General features: G+C 43.6%; 1 protein-coding gene across 3 annotated transcripts; it reads right to left on the bottom strand.

Annotated features, from left to right (window-relative positions):
- Positions 1 to 1315: 1315 nt before the first annotated feature.
- On the bottom strand, positions 1316 to 14774 carry LOC145359206 (galactoside alpha-(1,2)-fucosyltransferase 2-like). 3 transcript variants are annotated; one of them, XM_080213678.1, is made up of 2 exons: positions 14601 to 14774; positions 1316 to 4309 (listed from the first exon to the last, which is right to left on the bottom strand). In XM_080213678.1, the coding sequence occupies exon 2, from the start codon at positions 4247 to 4249 to the stop codon at positions 3179 to 3181; it is 1071 nt and encodes a 356-aa protein (XP_080069804.1). In that variant the 5' UTR covers positions 4250 to 4309; positions 14601 to 14774; the 3' UTR covers positions 1316 to 3178. The 3 variants fall into 3 exon arrangements, with proteins under 3 accessions (XP_080069804.1, XP_080069802.1, XP_080069805.1); XM_080213676.1 differs by lacking the exon at positions 14601 to 14774 and adding an exon at positions 11108 to 11215; XM_080213679.1 differs by lacking the exon at positions 14601 to 14774 and adding an exon at positions 8797 to 10111.
- Between the last annotated feature and the right edge of the window lie 5622 nt (positions 14775 to 20396).

The following is a 20396-nucleotide window of genomic DNA, read 5'->3' as shown; positions in this document are numbered from 1 at the left end:
GTACAATGTTTCTGTTGAACTCCAGCCCGCCACTATTTGTAATCACTGTGATAATACTGTCCTGAATTCATCGAGGAATTATTGTCATTCAATTAAGGGGCAACATGGTGGCACAGTGGTTGGCACTGCTGCCTCACAACGCCAGGGACCCGGGTTCGATTCTGGCCTCGGGTGACTGTGTGGAGTTTGCACATTCTCCCCATGTCTGTGTGGGTTTTCTCTGGGTGCTCTGATTTCTTCCCACGATCTGGAAGAAGTGCTGCTTAGGTGCATTGACCCAAACAGACACCGGAGTGTGGTGACTAGGGGAATTTCACAGGAACTTCATTGTAGTGTTAATGTAAGCCTTACTTATGACTAATATATAAACCTTGTTTTACCTTAAGAACTGTTTCACACACTCAAGCAGGAATAATTGTATACTTCAGTAGAAGTTATTAATATCCATTAATACTCATTTTGAAATGTATTTATTTACATGAGCTGATTTCCACGGAAAATCACCAGTAATTTGAAACATTACCATAATCCAGGAATTGAGTGACACATTAAAAAAATTGTGTTCCACTCACGTTATTACAACTGGCTAATTCAATAATTATCTTGGAACTTTATTTAAATAACAGCTTTGTTCATTTATAGAAACAGTAAACAAACAGTTTAATGTTGTTCACAAAACAGCAATTGTGCCAGACATTTTATCATTGAACTTAAAGGCTGCAATAAATGAAAGCAAAAACTGAATGTACCAGGTAGGTTCTAAATGTGAGTGAATTCTGCCAGTACTAATTATAATAAAAAATGTTACCATCATAAAACAGCATCAGTGAATCAATGTCTCAGGTTTTCCTTCCAATTGCTTATGTGATCAGAACTTAACTTGTATTATAAGTATTTCATGGAATTCCTACAGTGCAGAAGAAGGATACTAAGGGGCAATTTAGCATGACTGATCAACCTAACCCACACATCTTTGGAGTGTGAGAGGAAACTGCAGCACCCAGAGGAAACCCCACACAAACAATGTGCAAACTCCACACAGGCAGTGACCCAAACTGGGAATCAAACCCAGGTCCCTGAAGCTGTGAGGCAGCAGTGCTAACCACTGTGCCATACCGTGACAAAAAATTATTCAGCATCACATATCTAAACAGATTTAAAACCTATCAGACAAACCAATTATAAAATGACAATTTGGAAAAGAAAAATGACAGAAAAGCTATAGCTACAAATGTCCCCAGTGTGCTTCATGTGTGTTATTCCTTGCTTATCATACCTGATTGCAAAATTGGCACAAAGTTTCTGCTCAATGAATTTATGATTGATGTAACATGATATTGTTGACTTGCAACTGTGTTCTTGATCAACATTGATTTAGAAAATATTATTGCATTTCTAAACAGGGTTATTAACAACTATTGGGGGGTGGAGAGGGGTGGGGAAAGCCATTTCGCCCATCGAGCCTGTTCCACCATTCGGACAACAGATCTGTGAACTAATTCCATAAATCTGCGGCACGATGGCACAGTGATTAGCATTGCTGCCTCACAGTGGCAGGGATCCGGGTTCGATTCCCAGCTTGCGTCACTGTCTGTGTGGAGTTTGCATGTTCCCCCTGTGTCTGTATGGGTTTCCTTTGGGTTTCCCCCCACAGTCCAAAGTTGTGCGGATTAGGTTGATTGGCCATGATAAATTGTCCATTGGTGTCAGGGGGATTAGTAGGGTAATTATATGAGGCTACAGGGATAAGGCCTGGGTGGGATCATTGTCGGCACAGGCTCGATGGGCCAAATGGCTTCCTTCTGCACTGCAGGGATTCTATGATTCTTCTACGTCTTAATGGCGTTAACAGAAATCAATTAAGCTCTGATTTAAAATTAAAGTTAATCCAGTATCAACTGCCAGTTGTGGAAGAGAATTTCAATGCTTTATCATCTTTGCCTTTAGAAATTTTACCTAGTTTCATTGCTGAGACACCTAGGCCAGAATTTTACCTTCCCATCCATCATAGGAATCGGATTAGGCGAGGTGTGGAACATGGAAAGATCCATTGACCTTGGATGGGATTTTGCTGTTTTGGGGTGAGCGAGGCCAGAAAATACCACTCCTAAAATATATTCCCAAATATTAGTTTCCTCAGTTTCTCAAAATTAATTCCCTTTTTTCTTGATCAGTTCCCCAGAATATCTTGAAGACTTCAATCAAATCACCTCTGTATCTTCTGAATCCTAGGTATACAATCTTTGTTCAGTCTCTCTGTGTAATTTAATTCTTGGTAGTTCAGGTGATAGTCAAGAAAATCCACTCTGCTCTCCCTCCAATGTGAATACACTCGTCATAAGATGTGGAGGCCAGAACAAGCCACAGTGCTCTTAGTGTGGTCTAACAAGTACTTTGTGGAGTTGCAGCATGATTTCAAACTCCTTGTGCCCTAGTCTTTGATACATTAAGGTCTGTGTTGCATTGACAGAACGCCATCATTCCATTCCGGTTAATAATTCATTATTAACCGGTTAATAATGATTGGATCTCCACCCAAGTGATGAAGATTAAGTAATTGCTTTAGAAGTGAATAATATTTGGGCTGGAGGTTTCAAGTAATTCAGGATACGAGAGAAAATGCTCATAAAAAAAATATAAAAGCAGAAAATGCAGGGAATGCTGTTTAGCAACACTAATTTTATCCCAGATTTCCAACACCTACAAAATGTTCATTATGTATTAATAAATATTGTGGTATGAAGCATTCTTTCTCTACTAAAGTTCCCATTTTGTGCTTTTTTGGAGATTGCTGCGGTGAGTTATTATGGTTGGCAGCCTCACATTCTCGCATATAAAAATAAAAGCATTGAAGTTAAATTTACACCAGTTTCCTCAAAGAAACTATCTTTAACCTGAGATGTTTTCGTCCGTACACTGCAATATTATATTGCTGAATGTGAAGTATATATCATGAACCCCTTCATTCATGAGCCTCAGCAAAATAACTGCAACTCATTAAAATATATTAAACAATGGCAAGATCAGTACTTTAAACAGAAATAAATATAACTTCCATTGGACATTCTGGACACCTAGATAATGCTCCAGAACCTCATTTTGGTAGTTTGGAAATTGAAAAAGTAATTGAAGTTGGAATGAATGAAGTTCAAAGATTTTAGTACATGTAGCCATTGAGCTAATTTGAAGTTTTTTTGGCCAGAAGAGGTGAGAGGTCAGCAGGAATTCCAATCCATTCAGGTAAGAAAGCTGCTTCATACTTAAATAACTTTAGAAATGGTGATTCTGGCAAAGTGAAGTTTGTGAGGTAAATTGTCTCCCCACCTGCCAGGTAACCAGCCCAAAAACCAAATGTCCCTACTGTCATTATAGTGTGGTTACAATGAGCAAGGATAGCAATGTCATTGGCCGGACTGGATAGCTTTGGATCATCTGAAAAGAAAACATCTCCTTTGGAACTATCGATGTTCTGTTTACTCCAATCCATCCCGTTACTCGTCACTGCAAAGACAACGTTTTTATATTTATTTCGGAAGTAAGCCATTGCTATGTCTAAATATTTCTTATCAGCTATGACTCCTTTCCACATATCTGGCATGACATGTACGTAATCTCCCCTTCGAACATGCACACCGACATATGTCACATTCTTTCGCTCCCCTCCAATGCGTCTAAGGAATGCATTGGCCTGGTCTTTGATGAAGTCATGAAAGGTGAACTCGCGGAGAATTTCTTCTCGGATGTGATGGTAAAAGGTCCAGGAACACGGGTATCCTGAGAGCATAACATAATCCCCTAGGATACTGCGGTACTGATCCTCCATCCAGTCATTGAGACCATAGCCTTTCCATGTTATTTTGTTTCTCACTTCATCATGGAGGGTTGGAAGGGTAATTTTGAAGATTGGAGAAAGATAATTGGCCATGGCAGGCAAGATGTACGCTTGGTGCCCATTCAACTTTGCCAATGCGTACAATGTTGCGTACTCTCCCATCTGGTTGCCAAGTCGTCCAATCGAGTTCACTGACCAAAATCCTTTTCTAGAAACCTTGGCTCTTTCAGCTTCTTCCATTCTTTCATTTTCCAATGTCATGCTTACATTTTCAGAAACCTGAAGACATCTTGCTGTAATGATATGATATCTTAACTGAAGTCTGTAGCTTATGGCAGCTAATGTTATTGAGCAGAACAATAGTGAAAAGACCACTTTCTTGTTTTGGCAAGAAAAAAGTTGGCTTGAATGAGCCATCTCTGCAGCTTCTTCAGGTTGTGCTCTATGATTCTGATTTCCTCAGTTCGGGTGAAGTTTCTGAAAGTTCAAAAATGGTCCATTATTATAAAATCATGCATGGTGGATGAATCATAGAATCATAGGCTCCCTTCAGTAGAGAAGGAGGCCATTCGGCCCCAACAATCCTGCACCGACCGCAACCCCACCCAGGCCCCATCCCCATAACCACGTGCATTTATCCATCTAATCCCCCTGACACTAAGGAGCAATTTAGCAAGACCGATTAACATAACCCACACATGTTTGTACTATGGGAGGTAACCGGAGCATCTGCAGAAACGGCGAGAATGTGCAAACATAGTCACCCCAGGGCTGGAATTGAACCTGGGTCCCTGGCACTGTGAAGCAGCAAGTGCTAACCACTGTGCTACTGTGCCGCCCAAATCTTCAGTACTGCTGATAGATAATTTCTTTCTAGTAATACATTATTAATTTAATTGCGGGCATATCAACTTAATGGGAATAGATATAAAGTAATAGTTCAAACGGGGTTTAGCATCATGTTTAGCATCACACTCGTGACCACGAAAACATTGTTGTATGTTGTAAACAGCCACCTAATGTCCCTTTAGGGAAGGAAATCTATTAATCTTATCTGGTCTGGCCTACTTGTGGCTGCAGATCCACAGCAATGTGGTTGTCAAATATCCTGGCAAGCCATTCATTCAAGGGCAATTAGGGTTAGGCAAAAGTGTTGGCCAAGCCAACAACATCCCTTGAATGAATAATAAAAAAGCTTTGTTGATATGTTTAGCATATGAAATGGGCTAAATTGCACAATTTTGTACAGGTCTAATTTGATAAATTCAGCAACAAAGATATTATACAAGAAAAGGGACTTTAGCCTCTTCTCCCTAAGGGTAGAGGGGTTGGGTGGAGGGGGGAACTGGGCAGTCTCGAAGACCAGGATGAATGGGAATGTGAACTTGCCAGAAAAATGGCTCTCCCAATTGTGTACACCTGTGTCTTTGAGGGTCTCTCCATATTTATAGTATCATAGGCTCCCTGAAGTTCAGAGGGAGGCCATTCAACCCATCGAGCCTGCACCGACAACAATTGCACCCAAGCCCTATCCCCCATTTTCCCTGCCAATCCCCATGACACTAAGGGGCAACTTAGCATGGCCAATCAACCTAACCTATGCATCTCTTGAGTGTGGAAGGGAACTGAAGCACCCGGAGAAAATCCATGTCAACAACAGGCCAAACTCCACACAGACTAAGGCCAGAATTGAACTCCAGGTCCCTGGTGCTGTGAGACAGCTGTGTAACCATCATGCCGCTGTGCTACCCCAAGGGAGTGACACTGCCATGACACGAGCCATTTGTGCAGTCTGATTTTAAATTTCTTGTTAGTTTTCTCTCATAGTCCATCTCTCACTTTTTTATGAGTTCAGTCATCATTTCTGGTTCCTAAAATATTCCCAAATTCTCTGGCCTACCAGTAAAATTTAAAGCACTGAACATCATTTCTTTCAAATTTGATGCGTCCTCAATTTCTTCTGCTGATCACAGATGGTGGCTGAGATTTCTTTGTCCCACCAGTGACAGACATCATGGCGGGCAGGCCCAAAGTTAGTTTCCTGTCACAGAAAAAACAGATTCCAAATTTCCACTCACTCCTTTCATGGAGGGTTCGGTTGTCCACATGCCACATCTGGAACCACATTTGCATGTCATGAATGCCCTTTGCACCCAGCTCATGAGAATCATGCTCCCACTCCAAATTTAACGGTCACCCCAGTGGCGAATTAGACTGGCATGAATCACGGTCAGATATAAGCAACGCGCACCTGACAAGTTGCAGTTTACTCATGACTTTGAGGTCTGTGCATGCAGCGATCACTTACCTTTCACTATAGTGCCTTTTGGCCCCTTTTGCCCCATGCCAAGACTGTTTGGGCAAGATCAGCAGGAAGGAAAGCCTAAAACTCTCCAGACCAGGCAACATCCTAGTTAATCTTCTTTGCACCCACTCCAAAGCATCCACATCCTTCTGGTTAGTTAACTATGTTTGTATTGTTGGATATTAGAAATAATGTATAGATATGAGTATGTTTAATTTAATGTTTCTGTGCAAGAAAAGGTAAAAATCTAGTTAGATTCATGTCCATCAAAGACTTTTTCTTGGTTTCAGTTCAAACTATGTCTGCATAGTGCTGGGACAGTTTATGACATGAAAGATAAACACGAGTTTGGAGAAAGAATGAGATGTTGCTTAGCAACCGGGGCCATTTTGGGAAAAGTAGACTTTGTAATTGTGTTTAACTGAACTTAAGTGCAGTTGGGGTTAAGAAACTAGAGTGAACAGTTCTCAGTGTTGCTAGAAGCAGGACAGCCATACATTGGAGTAATGGGAAAAAAAACATTTGTTGCAGAAACTAGGCAATTAAAGGAAAGGTTTCCATGAAGATTGAACTCAAAAGGAAAACAGAAACTAGAATTTGAACAGGGTCCTACTCACTGAGTTAAAAACAGAACTGGGAAGAGAAAAGATGTTGAGATTGGCGAGAGCAAAGCCAAAGCAACTAGACAGTTTAGTGTTCTTATTTCTATTCTTTGGAGCAATAGTATTCTGCTGAAGACTGAGTACTTGAGAGATTTGTTTGGATGTCCACATGTGGCAATTCAAGATGAAAGAATGCTGAAAGGGAGTTGGAAATCCTGGAGATGGATCCTTGCTAAAACAGCTGAGAGAAAGTCTTATTTGTCAGAAGATTGTAAAGCACATCTTTTTGAGAGTAAAGTTTGGAAACACTCAGATGAAAAACATCTGCGGGATCTTGAAGAGAAATCTGTAGAGTTCAATTGGGTGACATCTCCCATTTGTTTCAGCGTCGGGTATGCCTGACCATAATTAGTCTGTTGGTTTGCGAGGACTATTTAATTAACAAAAACATTATTGCACAAGATGAATTTTGCAATCTATCTGTGTTATTGCTAAAATCTGTGCTCATTTGTAAAGATAAGTAGGAGGGAGTATCATCTTAAAGTTGGGTCTTTTCTGTTGAATGAATGTTTTTGTTGTAAAAAGCTAATTGGCAGCTCTGTGATACTATTCATCCACATTCTCTGAAAAAAAGTAAAAGTTATGGAGGGGCAATCTCACAAAAAAAATCTAAGTGCTGAATAAGTGTGAAAACAGGACAGAATGATGCCCAATTTTGGGATGAGCTCCCAGAAGCTATCCTATGGCAGTTAGAAAAGAGAATGAGGAACAGTGTGATTTCCACCAATAGGGGGAGTAGATAGTCTTTTCATGCTGGGAATATGCTGCAGACTGCTAGAGGGCACTATTATGCATGTGACCCAATCTTCCAGTGTACTATATCCAGGAAGATTGGCACTAACCACCCCCCCCACAACCCCCTGCAATGTTCCGCCCTGGACATCGTACCCCAACTCCCAATCACCCCCAATCATGGTCAGCCCTGATCACTGCCCCCAACTCCCCCACTAGCCAACCATCATCCCCACTCCCCACTGGCCGATCGCCATCCCAGTGATCCCAGATGTAGAGTAAGAAGTCCCTATGGAACACCCCGTGCCTGGTGCCCTAGCCACCAGGTCCCACCCCCTTCAGGCCATGCTCTTCCCTTAGGTCATGCCCTTCCCCTTGGAACCCACCCCTTGGCACTGCTCGATGCCCAATGTGTAGTGCTAAGGTGTCCGGAGGGCAGTACCAGGGTGCCAGGCTGGCATTGCCAAATGGGCAATGCCCATCCCTGCCGTGTTGACCCAGGGCACCTCAGTGGCCTCCAGTCCCACCAGCAAGGCCAGCACATCAAGTCCCCATTGCTGGGGATCATATGTGATCCTTGCTGGTGAGGATCTCCACCGGGGAGGTTGCTAAGGCAAGTGAGGCCAAACAATTACATCTCGGGCTCACTAATAATAGTAAAGTTAGATCATATATATTTAAATCAGCCTTCAGCCCTGGTTATGTCAGCAGAACAAAGCCAGTAATATTGCCCTAGAGGCAAGAATCCGAATGCAAACCCGATTTTTCCCCTGTTGCATGATCAACTGTTGCCAATCAACTTGCGTGACGAGCTGTCAAGATAAGCCCCACTTCTGGGACAATCCCTTCCAGCTACAATATCAACTGGAATTGTAACACCTTCAGGACTGATGGCCTTGGCTGAAGAGAACAATGTCTCTCCCTCTAATTATATTGCCCCTATTACTGCTAAATTCATTTTTATTCTCCCCACTTCAATGCCCCGTGCACCATGATGCTATGGTTAAGCACGCAGGTACAGAAGGCAGTAATAAAGGCAACTGGTATGTTGGCCTTCGTAGCGAGAGGATTCGAGTGTAGGAGCAGGGATGTCTTGATGCAATTATACAAGGCCTTGGCGAGGCCACACCTGAAATATTATATGCAGTTTTGGTCTCCTGATTTGGGGAAGAATGTTCTTGCTCAAGAGGGAGCACCGAGAAAGCACAGAAAGCCCACAAAAGTGCAGAGAAACCCACAGAAAGTGACTGGCCCGGATGGGGTACCTGGACAAGCACTCAGATCCTGCGCAGATCAACTGGCGGGGGTATTCACAGACATCTTCAACCTCTGTCTGCAACAATTTGAGGTCCCTATCTGCATCAAGAAGATGACCATCATATCAGTTCCTAAGAAAATGCAAGCTGTGTACCTTAATGACTATCGGCTGGTGGCCCTGACATCCATCATTACAAACTTCTTCGAAAGGCTAGTCAAAGCATGAATTGATCCCAGCCTTCCGGACTACCTGGATCCACTACAGTTTGCCTACAGCTGCAACAGGTCCACAGCAGATGCCATCTCCTTGGCCCTGCATTCAACCCTGCAACACTTAGGTAACAAAGACACCTTTATTAGACTTCTATTTATTGACTACAGCTCAACCTTCAACACTATATTACCACAAAACTCATCTCCAAACTCTGTGGCCTGGGCCGCAGAACCTCCCTCTGTGACTGGATCCTGAACTTCCTAACTCACAGGCCACAATCAATAAGGATAGGCAACAACACCTCCTCCACGATCACCCTCAACACCGGTGCCCCACAAGGCTTTGTTCACAGCCTACTATACTCCTTGTATACTTATGACTGTGTGGCCAAATTCCCCTCCAATTTGATTTTCAAGTTTGCTGACGACACCACCGTAGTGGTCGGATCTCAGACAATGACAAGACAGAGTACAGGAATAAGATAGAGAATCTGGTGAACTGGTGCAGCAACAATAATCTGTCCCTCAATGTCAGCAAAATGAAAGAGATTGTCATCGACTTCAGGAAGCATAAAGGAGAGCATGCCTCTGTCTACGTCATTGGGGACAAAGTAGAAAGGGTCAAGAGCTTTAAGTTTTTGGGAGTCCAGATCACCAAAAACCTGTCCTGGTCCCCCCATGCCGACACTACAGTTAAGAAAGCCCACCAACACCTCTACTTTCTCAGGAGACTAAGGAAATTTGGCATGTCAGCCACGACTCTCATCAATTTTTACAGATGCACCATAGAAAGCATTTTTTGTGATTGTACCACAGCTTGGTATGGCTCCTGTTCTGCTCAAGAATGCAAGGAACTACAAAAGATCATGAATGTAGCCTAATCCATCAGGCGAACCAGCTTCCCATCCGTTGACTCTGCCTACACTTCCCGCTGCCTCGGCAAAGCAGCCAGCATAATTAAGGACCCCACGCACCCCAGACATTCTCTCTTCCATCTTTTTCCATCAGGAAAAAGGTACAGAGCTCTGAGGTCATATACCAGCCGACTGAAGAACAGCTTCTTCCCTGCTGCTGTCAGACTTTTGAAGGGACTTACTTTGCAGACTAAGATCAAGTGTAGCATCAACAGGCTGTGCTTGGTTGAAGTCACTTTAGCTTCATTTGAAGCAATTTTTAAAAGCAGCATTTTGGCTAAGATGCAAATGAGATCAAGCCTTGGAGGAGGAGCCATGCCCACTCCAATCAGCTTGGATCACGTAGATCAAGCCCAAGACAGGAGGTGAGAGCCCTGTCTTGTCAGTTTGGATCGGGAATGTCTCAACTTGTTGAGACTCTGAATTGGACTTGATTTGATTGAATTGGAATAAAAAAAAAGTTGATCTTTCTCTACACCCTAGCTATGACTATAACACTACATTCTGCACTCTCTTGTTTCCTTCTCTATGAACGATATCTTTTGTCTGTATAGTGCGCAAGAAACAATACTTTTCACTGTACGATAATACATGTGACAATAATAAATCAAATTAAATTAAAAGAACGTTTACAAGACTGATTCCTGGAATGACGAGATGAGGCGAGACTGAGTCGGTTAGGATTATATTCACTACAGTTCAGAAAAATGAGGCGGGGTGGGGGTGAGGGGAGGTCTCATAGAAATCGATAAACTCCTAACAAGACTGGACAGGGTAGATGCAAGAAGAATATTCCTGATGGTGGGGAGGCCACAGTCTGAACATAAAGGGTAGAACATTTAGGACAGAGATGAGGAGAAATTTATTTACCCAGTGAGTGGTCAGCTGATGGAATTCTCTATCACAGAAAGTAATTGAGGCCAAAACATTGACTATTTTCAAGAAACAGTTAAATATAGCATTTGAAGTGAAGGGGATTAAAAGGTAAAGGGGGAAAGCGAGGTGAAGCTTTTGAGTTGGATGATCAGTCATGATCATAATGAATGGTTTGAAGGACTAAGGACCTCTTCTTGCTCCTATTTTCTATGTTTTTATGTTTCTGCATCAGTTTGTTCATCCTTCCTGTTTGGCGCATTACAAGAACATCAAACCTGTTGGACAATTTCAAGGGCTGAGGCTCCTCTGTTGTTACCTTCTGAATCCCCACACCTCCTTCTCCTGCAGTGAAAGCCTTCTGGACCTGATCACGGACTAAGTCTGAAGTATCCAGCTGAAGGGGTGTGACTGCCTCCTCAAGCAAAAGGCCAGGTAACTTCCATCCTCTTGAGTCCATCACAGTGCCTGAAGCTCAGACTCCACCCCTTCAACTCTATGCCAAACATCATCAGCTGCAGACATTCTGCAGATCCGAGTGCTGGGAATCACACAGCTATCCACCAGTTCCAACGTGCCACTCTTACAACACATCACCTGCACTGTCATTACTTTTAATTTAACGCGTTATATTTCAGGTTTGGAATATTCTCAACCATTACCTGCAACTATGTTACGGAGTTTAACTGGTTACGCTGTAAAGTTATAATACTTATATCACCAATCAACTGATCTAAATGACACACCCTCCCAGAGGTGGGGGGGAAGACGTTAAACTCACCAGTCATCTACTTACATATGTATCAATGCATCTGAGCTTCAGGACTTCAGATCGCAATGTCTTTGGCTTCCCTTCGCAGCAACCCTTTCTTTGTATAAGTCATATAGTATCTCTGTTACTGCACCAAATGCCCAGGGTTTTGACATTTGGCTTCACTTGCATTCAATCCTCAGTGTACAACTTAGTGAGTCTCGCTTCCACTTAAGCAATTCCCTTATTTGACCAGATTTGTGGTTTTCACATAAAGAAACTAAGGAATAAAATTATTTCAGCTGTGAACTTTAGATCTACACAAAGGCAACTCTAAAATTACACAGCCTCTTTAGGCCAGCAATACTAAACTGTCTGGAGAATGGTTGCAGTGGTGTTGGATTCTCAGTACAGCATCCAATTCCTTGATCTAAAAAGACAGCTCCATTTTTTAAATAAGCAGTTTGCCAGACCTCTGATCGACTGGTGGAACAGCAATAGAGGAGGAACAGTGAGCAGGAGCGCAGAGCCGTATTTGAAAGGAAGGAACAATGACTGTTATGTAGGTGTGGCCTGTAGTGAGGTCAATAGCATCTACCACCACACCTGTGACATCAGCCACGATACATCTTGTAGAAACATATAAGACTATGAAAGGAATAGATAAGATAGAAGCAGGGAAGTTGTTTCCACTGGCGGGTGAAACTAGAACTAGAGGGCATAGCCTCAAAATAAGGGGAAGCAGATTTAGGACTGAGTTGAGGAAGAATGTCTTCACACAAAGGGTTGTGAATCTGTGGAATTCCCTGCCCAGTGAGGCAGTTGAGGCTACCTCATTGAATGTTTTTAAGGCAAGGATAGAAAAATTTTTGAACAGTAAAGGAATTAAGGGTTATGGTGACTGGGTGGGTAAGTGGAGCTGAGTCTACAAAAAGATCAGTCATGATCCTATTGAATGGCAGAGCAGGCTCAAGGGGCCAGATGGCCTACTCCTGCTCCTAGTTCTTATGTTCTCATTATGACAGCATGCTGAGCAAGTAACTGATGTGCTGTTCACTGGGGTAAATAGCAGAGGAACATTGGAATCTAAACAATCCAAAAGACCAGCCCGGTCCATCTCACTGGCCCCAGGATTCAGAAGTGTCCTTGTCATCTGTAATTTAAAGTTAAAGTTAATTTATTAGTCACAAGTAGGCTTACATTAATGCTGCAATGAAGTTACTGTATAAATCTCCTAGTTGCCGCACTCTGGCGCCAGTTTGGGTACACTGAGGGAGAAGTTACCATGCCCAATTCACTTAACCAGCACTTCTTTCGGACTGTGGGAGGAAACCAGAGCACCCGGAGGAAATTCACGCAGACACGGTAAGAAAGTACAAACTCCATACAGATAGTGACCCAATCCGGGAGTTGAACCCCTGGTGCTGTGAGGCAACAACGCTAACCACTGTGCCACCGTGCTGCCCTTTTAATACAAAACTGCCATCAAGCAGATTGGAAAGGAATTACACATGCTGTCCCTAAATCCATTACCATTGCTCCCACTTCTATCTCCACCAGTTCTGCAAGGAAGTGGGGGGGATAGGGAGGGGTTAAGATTGCTCCATTGTCCGGGCCGGGCTCGCGCCGTCATGGAGGGTCGGTACGTCTCGCAGAAGATCAGCGGGGTCCGTTGGCGGCCCATGTCCGGCTCCAGCCTCCAGGCCCCCGACTGCTTCGTCACTGGATCGTGGGACGCTGAGGTGAGCAGGGTGGATTGGATTGAGGTGGGGATGGGAGAGGAAGGGGAGAGATGCTGTCCTCTGCCTAAAGGCAAAAGAGTTTGAGGGAATGGAGTGAGTGGTGGACTTTAGTGGGGGGGTGGGTGGGGGAAGACACGAGAGGGAAGGAGGGCCGTGGGCAGGAGCGAACCTGGTTGAATATGCATTTGGGATTCTTGGCTTTATAAATACTTAAAATACAAACGTTCAGAGGATACAATACAAACGTTCACTAGAGTTGAGGGGGTTGAGCTATGAGGAGAGGCTGAATAAACTAGGCTTGTACTCGTTAGAGTTTAGAAGAATGAGGGGAGATCTCATTGAGACATATAAGATGATGAATGGGATGGATAGGATAGAGGTGGAGAGGCTCTTCCCGCTCAGAAAGGACAGTAGGACTAGAGGGCACAGCCTCAAGATAAAGGGGGGGCGGTTTAGAACGGAGTTGAGGAGGAACTTCTTCACTCAAAGGGTGGTGAATCTCTGGAATTCTCTGCCCGTTGAAGTGGTGGAGGCTGCCTCGCTCAATATTTTTAAGACGCGGGTTGATAGGTTTTTGATAAGCAAGGGGATTAAGGGTTATGGGGAGAGGGCGGGAATGTGGAACTGAGACACAACAGATCAGCCATGATCTTATTGAATGGCGGGGCAGGCTCGAAGGGCTGGATGGCCTACTGCTGCTCCTATTTCTTATGTTCTTATGTTCTTATGTGTTTGGCATGGAGCTACACATAGCAGCTTGTGCTGCTCTCATGAAGAGCTGAGCACCTTCCAGAGTTAATGTACCGATCTCATTTTACTGTTTTACAATAAGCTATAACCTACAAGTAGCATTTACATGGATAAATCATACAGGTTAATCACACAGGTTATTAAATGAGGAGAAACAAGTGTGAAAAATGCGGAAAAGCAGGATCAACAAGATGGGTGGTCAGGGTTGAATCTTGCTGACACACAGACGTAAAAGGGTGAGCATGTGTGACACAAAATTAGTGCGGAGAAGTCCATTGTGCACAGTTGGTGCAGAGTGAACATGTCCCAGCGGAAAGAAATCGGTAACAATAAAAAAGGGAAACTTGCTGCTGGCTAAAGTGAAGATCTTTCAATTCAAGAAAAGCTTAATAAAGATCAATCAAAACAAGGGCACTCCAGTGTTTAAACATCAGTGTTGGGAGTTATTGAATTAAACTTTTAGCACATTTATTTCCTTAAAGCTTACAAATTTCAGAAGTTATTCTTTCCCTCTTTCCCAGCATTCGAAATTCCTCTATGCACTCACTTCTATTTTTAACATTGCTCACCTCAGTTTCTTTATTCTCTTCACACCATGGTTTTGTTCAGTTGCTTCCCATCTCTTCTTTATCTTTGCCTTTTCTCTTTATTGTTTGCATCTCCTAGTTTTTCCTACCTAATTTCAATCCACTGCAGTTCCTGCCCCAGTGCAAGCGGCACTATGTTTCTCTTGAATTGCACTATCTTCTACAAAATCCAAAAGAATGTCATGTCAAGATTTCACATTCATTGCAACAAATAACTAAAAGCATATTGACTAAATACTAGTTTCTTTTTGTAAGCAATGTGTAACTTAAATTAGAGAGAGGAATATTCTCATTTTATACTTATCACACTTCCCACAGCCCTTACAGCAAGCAGTTGACAGTTGTTCCGATCATCCAATATGTTCCCATGATATGAAACACTGGTGAGGCCACACCTGATGCATTGTGTGCAGTCCTGGTCACCATATTACAGAAAAGATGTAATTGCTCTAGACAGAGTGCAGAGGAAATTTACAAGAATGTTGCCAGGGTTAGTAGGGTGATTATGAGGAGAGGTTGGGTAGGCTGGGGTTATTTTGTTTGGAACAAAAATGGTTGAGGGCTGACTTGATAGAGTTGTACAAAAGTATGAAGGGAAGAGATAGAGTGGACAGGATAAAATTGCTTCCTTGCCGGAGAAGACAGAAGACATAGATTCAGGATAAGTGGCTAGGGGCAGAGGGTGCATGAAGAAAAACTTTTTTATGTAAAGGGCGACGGGTGTCTGGAATTTGCTGGAATTGGTGGTGGAGGGAGAGACCCTAAACTCTTTTAAAATGTACCTGGATCTGCACCTTAAGTGCTCTAAGCTACAGGGTTATGGGTCGAATTCAGGAAGGTGGGAATAGAAAGGGCACCTGGGTATCACTGGGCCAGCATGGACAAGATGGGCTGAATGGCCTCCTTCTGTGCTTCTGTAACCTTTCTATTGTTCTCTGATTGTATAGTTTCACTGAGTAATAATTTTGAGTGAACGTGTCTGGGTTCTTCCTTCAATTTTCAGAGTTTCTTAAATCCATCACTGGCAAGAAAGTCTTTCCAATGGTTCAGCTTCTCCATTACCATGTCAGGATCAATCTTCCAGGGAAGGTTTCACAGATTATGCCTTTTCAGCTGGAGACCATCTCCTCCCATATCTGGCAGTGATAGCTTGTAAAGTCAAGCAGCTTCTCTCTGCTGACTGCATAGACCTCTGCTGTCTGCCTGGTCTATTCATGAATTTGTAGAGAAACTGTAACCTGAACTCAAAAATGGCTTCCTCTGTCCTACTCTCCATGACAATGTGAATCGCGTGAACCTGTGAGTAAGTAGAAATACAAATTTGCTACCTTTGATCTCAATGCCCTTTAAGCTGAGAATGGCATTGACTGTTCACATCACAACTATTTCCAATCCAGTACCTTTGACGCCTCTCTACAATCTCAAAATGTACTCATTGGAGCTCAGAGACTGCTGCCATTGCCTCCAAGCATAAATATCCTGCACTTTCTTCTCAGTAAAACAATCTAAACCTTCCTTTCATCTCTAACGATAAAGCCCCCAGGTTTACTGACAAGCAGATGGCAAAACCAGTCACATGACCTGAAATTTAAAGCCACAGAAATATAATAACTGCTTTTTAAAATTAGTTCATTCTCAAGCTGTAGGTGGGTGCTGGCGTGGGTGGCATTCATGTCCCTTCTCCAGTTGCCCTGTGATCCATATGGTAAAGATGCAGATACAGTTCAGCACAGTGGTTAGCTCTGCTGCCTCACAACACTAGGGACCTGGGTTTAATTCCCGGCTTGGGGCACTTTCTATGTGGAGTCTACATGTTCTCCCTGTGTCCGCTTGGGTTTCCTCCGGGTGCTCTGATTCCCTCCCACTGTCTGAAAGACGTGCTGGTTAGGTGCATTGACCATGCTAAATTCTCCCTTAGCGTACCCAAACAGAGTGTGGTGACTGGGGGGATTTTCACAACAATTTCATTTCAGTTTTAATATAAGCCTACACTAATAAATAAACTTTAATAAGTTGTGTCTTGTGAGGATTTGCAGGATTTTGACCTTGTCCAACAGGAAAATGAGCAAAAATGAATGTGTTCTATTGTTCTGCAGAAACATGGGAATTAGAACTAGTGGCCACGATTCTCCCATTCTGACTCGCAACTTTTCTGTTGGGTATTGGAGAGGGATGCAAGTTGCCAACCTTGTTCCAGGATTTGCGCGTGCACAGGGAAAGAATGCACATCTCCCAGAGCTGGCAAACAGTCGCAGGCTAGACCACGCTGGAAATTGATGGGAAGGCAGGTGAGTAATTTGAAACGTAATTTGAATGTAATTATTGGGAACATACTCGTCCCGATTGAATCTCCCACCCTGCCAGGAGTACTTCATTCTGGTGGGGTTCAGACTAACTCCTCACGTTCAGGGAACTTGTGGAAGAAACCACCGGAATGAAAGGAGGACAACTGGGGCCCCCCCAAAGGGTCAGGTGGTGGGGGGCGGTGTCCGCTGGGCATGGACACCCTGGCAGTGCCCAAGGGACAAAGAGCCCATGCCCATGGATCACCTTGGCACTGCCCACTGGGTATCGAGCAGTTCCAAGGGGGCACGGCCTATTGTGGGCAGGGCCTAGGGGCGATCGGTGGTGGTGGCGGGGGGGGAGCGGGTCTTGTTGCTACTCTGCATTGCGACCGGTCTGGGATGGAGGAAGGGCAGAGATTGAGGTGGGCTGGGGTGGGGTGGTCTGCTGGGACGGGGTCTGCCTCTTGGCCATAAATAGGTACCCCTCTCCGGGTTTTTAATGAGATTCACAATTTGGATTTCTGCAGTGCACTGAGTGTGAAGATTCAGGTGGGAAATTGAACTGACAAAACCGTCAGGATCTAGAACAGTTTTCCGGTCAATTCAGCACTTCTGGGAGAATCGCGGACAGTGTTTCTAATGTGTTGGTGTGGACTTGATGGGCCAAAAGGCCTCTCCTACACCGTATGATTCTATGATTCTATGAGAAGATGATGGTGGAATGATGGTAGCATGTTGAGCTTATGCTAGACATAGTTTCCTCCCCATTACAAGGAGGAATTTTTAAAGTTCTTTCATGGGACATAGGCATCACTGGCTGGCCATTCCTGGATGCCCTTGAGAAGGTGGTGGTGAGCTGCCTTCTTGAAACTTTGCAGTCCGCATGCTGTGGGTTGACCTACAATGTTGTTAAGGAGGAAATTCCAGGATTTTGACCTAGCAACTGCGAAGGAATGGTGATATATTCCCAAGTCAGGATGATGAGTGGCTTGGAGGGGAACTTGCAGATGGTGGTTTTCCCATTTATCTGCTGCTCTTGTCCTTCTAGATGGAAGTGATGGTGGGTTTGGAAGGTGCTAAGGATCTTTAGCAATTTCTGCAATGCGTCTTGTAATAGTACACACTGTTGCTAATGAGTGTCGATGGTGGAGGGAGTGGATGTTTTTGGATGCGGCGCCATCCATAATAAAAGAACAGTGAGTAATAGTAATGGTGTGTGTCTAATGGATGGATGTTGAGGGTGACCTTGAGGGAGTAGCAGACATTGCACTAGGATGAGGGTGAATGTCAGTGATGGATGGCCAGATGTGGATGTGAAGAAGTGCATAAAAAAGAACAGGATAGGAATGCCTGCAAGGTAAGTGATGTGAGGAGTCATGCTCTGGAGTAAGCTTAATAATTAGCAGAGTGAGAGAATTGGGATGATGAATACATCGTGATTGTGCCGTTGTACTGACCTTTCCTAGTTAGTTAGGTCATGAAACTGCTTTCAGTATTGGGTCCACAATTAAATTGCACACAGGCAATTAACTAAATCAGATGTCCAAGATACGAATGAAAATTAATAATAGAAAAACTTTCAACTTGCATATCTATACTAAATCATTATTTGACCTGTTCTCAGTCGCTGATCTATTAGGTTGAGCTGGGGGGATGACAACCCATTTGGGTTGATTGCTACTCCGATATCTATGGGGACATTGCAAATAGGAAATCTGATGGATTTTAGAGTTAAGAACATAAGAACATAAGAAATAGGAATAAGAAATAAAGAGTTAGGAGCAGAACAGAAGGAAGTGACAGAAAGGGTAAAGGTTGGAGCTTGCTTTAGTGATTCCCTCTTTGATACGATACTGGGGGTTCAAACAGCCTGTGTGGGGGTATCGTTCTCTACTCAAGGAAGGAAGAGATTTGTCAGTGAAAGCAAGAAGGCATGGTTGAATATAAAGGAAGATGTCAGCAGCAGGAGAGAGTTGTCAAGCGCCTGAATGCAATACCAAAAACAGTTTAATGCCCTAAATAAGGAAGAAAATTGATTACGTTGGCACATTCACAGTGTATTAATTCATCCCAATCTTCTCGTTTCATTTTTTTAAATTATTCATTAGTGTCACAAATAGGCTTACATTAACACTGCAATGAAGTTACTGTGAAAATCCCCAAGTCGCCACACTCCGGTGCCTGTTCAGGAATACTGGAGGAGAATTTGAACATTGCGAGTGCACCTACTTAGCACACCGTTCAGACTATGGGAGCAACCGGAGGAAATCCACGCAGATGCGGGGAGAACTGGCAGACTCCACAGACAGTGACCCAAGCCAGGAATCGAACCTGGGTGCTGTGAGACGTTAGTGCTAAAATAAATAAAAATTTGCAGGCTTGATGGGAATATGTACCAGTTTGATCGTGTACACATTTATGGATTGTGTCTTACACCAGGATGTTTGCCAGCAGAATAATATTTGAATTGACTTGTGTGATTTTTTAAATACCTGTTCAGGGGTGATCACCCATTTCCTGATTTGACCGATTCTCACAATCTTAATTGATCTGTAAGTAATGTTTAGGTAGAAACTTGGTGCCTAACCAGCTCATACACAATATGGGCACAATTTCCTAATTACCCCCAAAGTAGAGGCTTTGACCCTTGATGTTTGCTGCTTAACCCCATTCTGTGCAGATGGAAAGGCCCTTACACAGGCCCTCCTGTTGTGCTTTAGAAGCTTAGGAGACAGGCTTCAGGACCCCAAGGTCAAGTTCAAATGTGGGTCTGAAACCTACACGATATTATCTGACAGTACTTTTCCAATTTTGCCAATTAATGGGCAGTGGACAGCTCTGCATCTAAGTAATGATGATGGGGGCACTCTGATAAAAACTGGAGGGCCAATAGGAGACTTTCCCAGCACTGAAGAAGCAGTTTTTTCAGGTGGATGAGGGCGAATGCACCCCAAAGCTTCCTTCAGCATTGTCCCAGCAGTGTGATGGGAGGTGAGAATAACCCTTCCCACAGACTGGCCTGCAGCTCCAACTGCAGGTCAGGAAAGCAGGGAGCCTGCCTGGGGCACTGTCTGTCTCGACTGCTAATGGGGGACCACCTTCAGGCAGTCAAACTATTTCCCATTGCCTTGAGAAAGCCTGGAGCCCAACTGCAAAATTTGGGCTGATCTCAATCAATCTGCCTTAAATCTGCCAGTGAACTGAAGTGGCTGTATCCAACTGCTTGCAAACCCTGAACAATTTGTGTGATTTTTTTAACACCTCCCCAAAGTTTATCACCTGCTTGCTGAATAGTCTCGCTCCCCAAATCTTAGTCATTCTGCGAATCACTTTTAGGTAGAAATTTGGTGCCTAACCATCTCATACACAATATGGGTGGCCCGGTGGCACAGTGGTTAGCACAGCTGCCTCACAGCACCAGAGGTTCAGGTTCAATCCCGGCTTTGGGTCACTGTCTGTGTGGAGTTTGCACATTCTCCCCGTGTCTGTGTGG

The sequence above is a fragment of the Carcharhinus amblyrhynchos genome, chromosome 27, assembly GCF_965287045.1.
Source record: "Carcharhinus amblyrhynchos chromosome 27, sCarAmb.v2.hapA, whole genome shotgun sequence".
NCBI lineage: Eukaryota > Metazoa > Chordata > Chondrichthyes > Carcharhiniformes > Carcharhinidae > Carcharhinus > Carcharhinus amblyrhynchos.
Note: the sequence above shows the minus strand (reverse complement) of the source record. Positions and strands in the feature narration are given on the sequence as shown.

What these genes read in the sequence shown, in the direction of transcription:
- LOC145359206 (XM_080213678.1), bottom strand. Translation starts at nt 4,249, where the DNA reads ATGGCTCATTCAAGCCAACTTTTTTCTTGCCAAAACAAGAAAGTGGTC.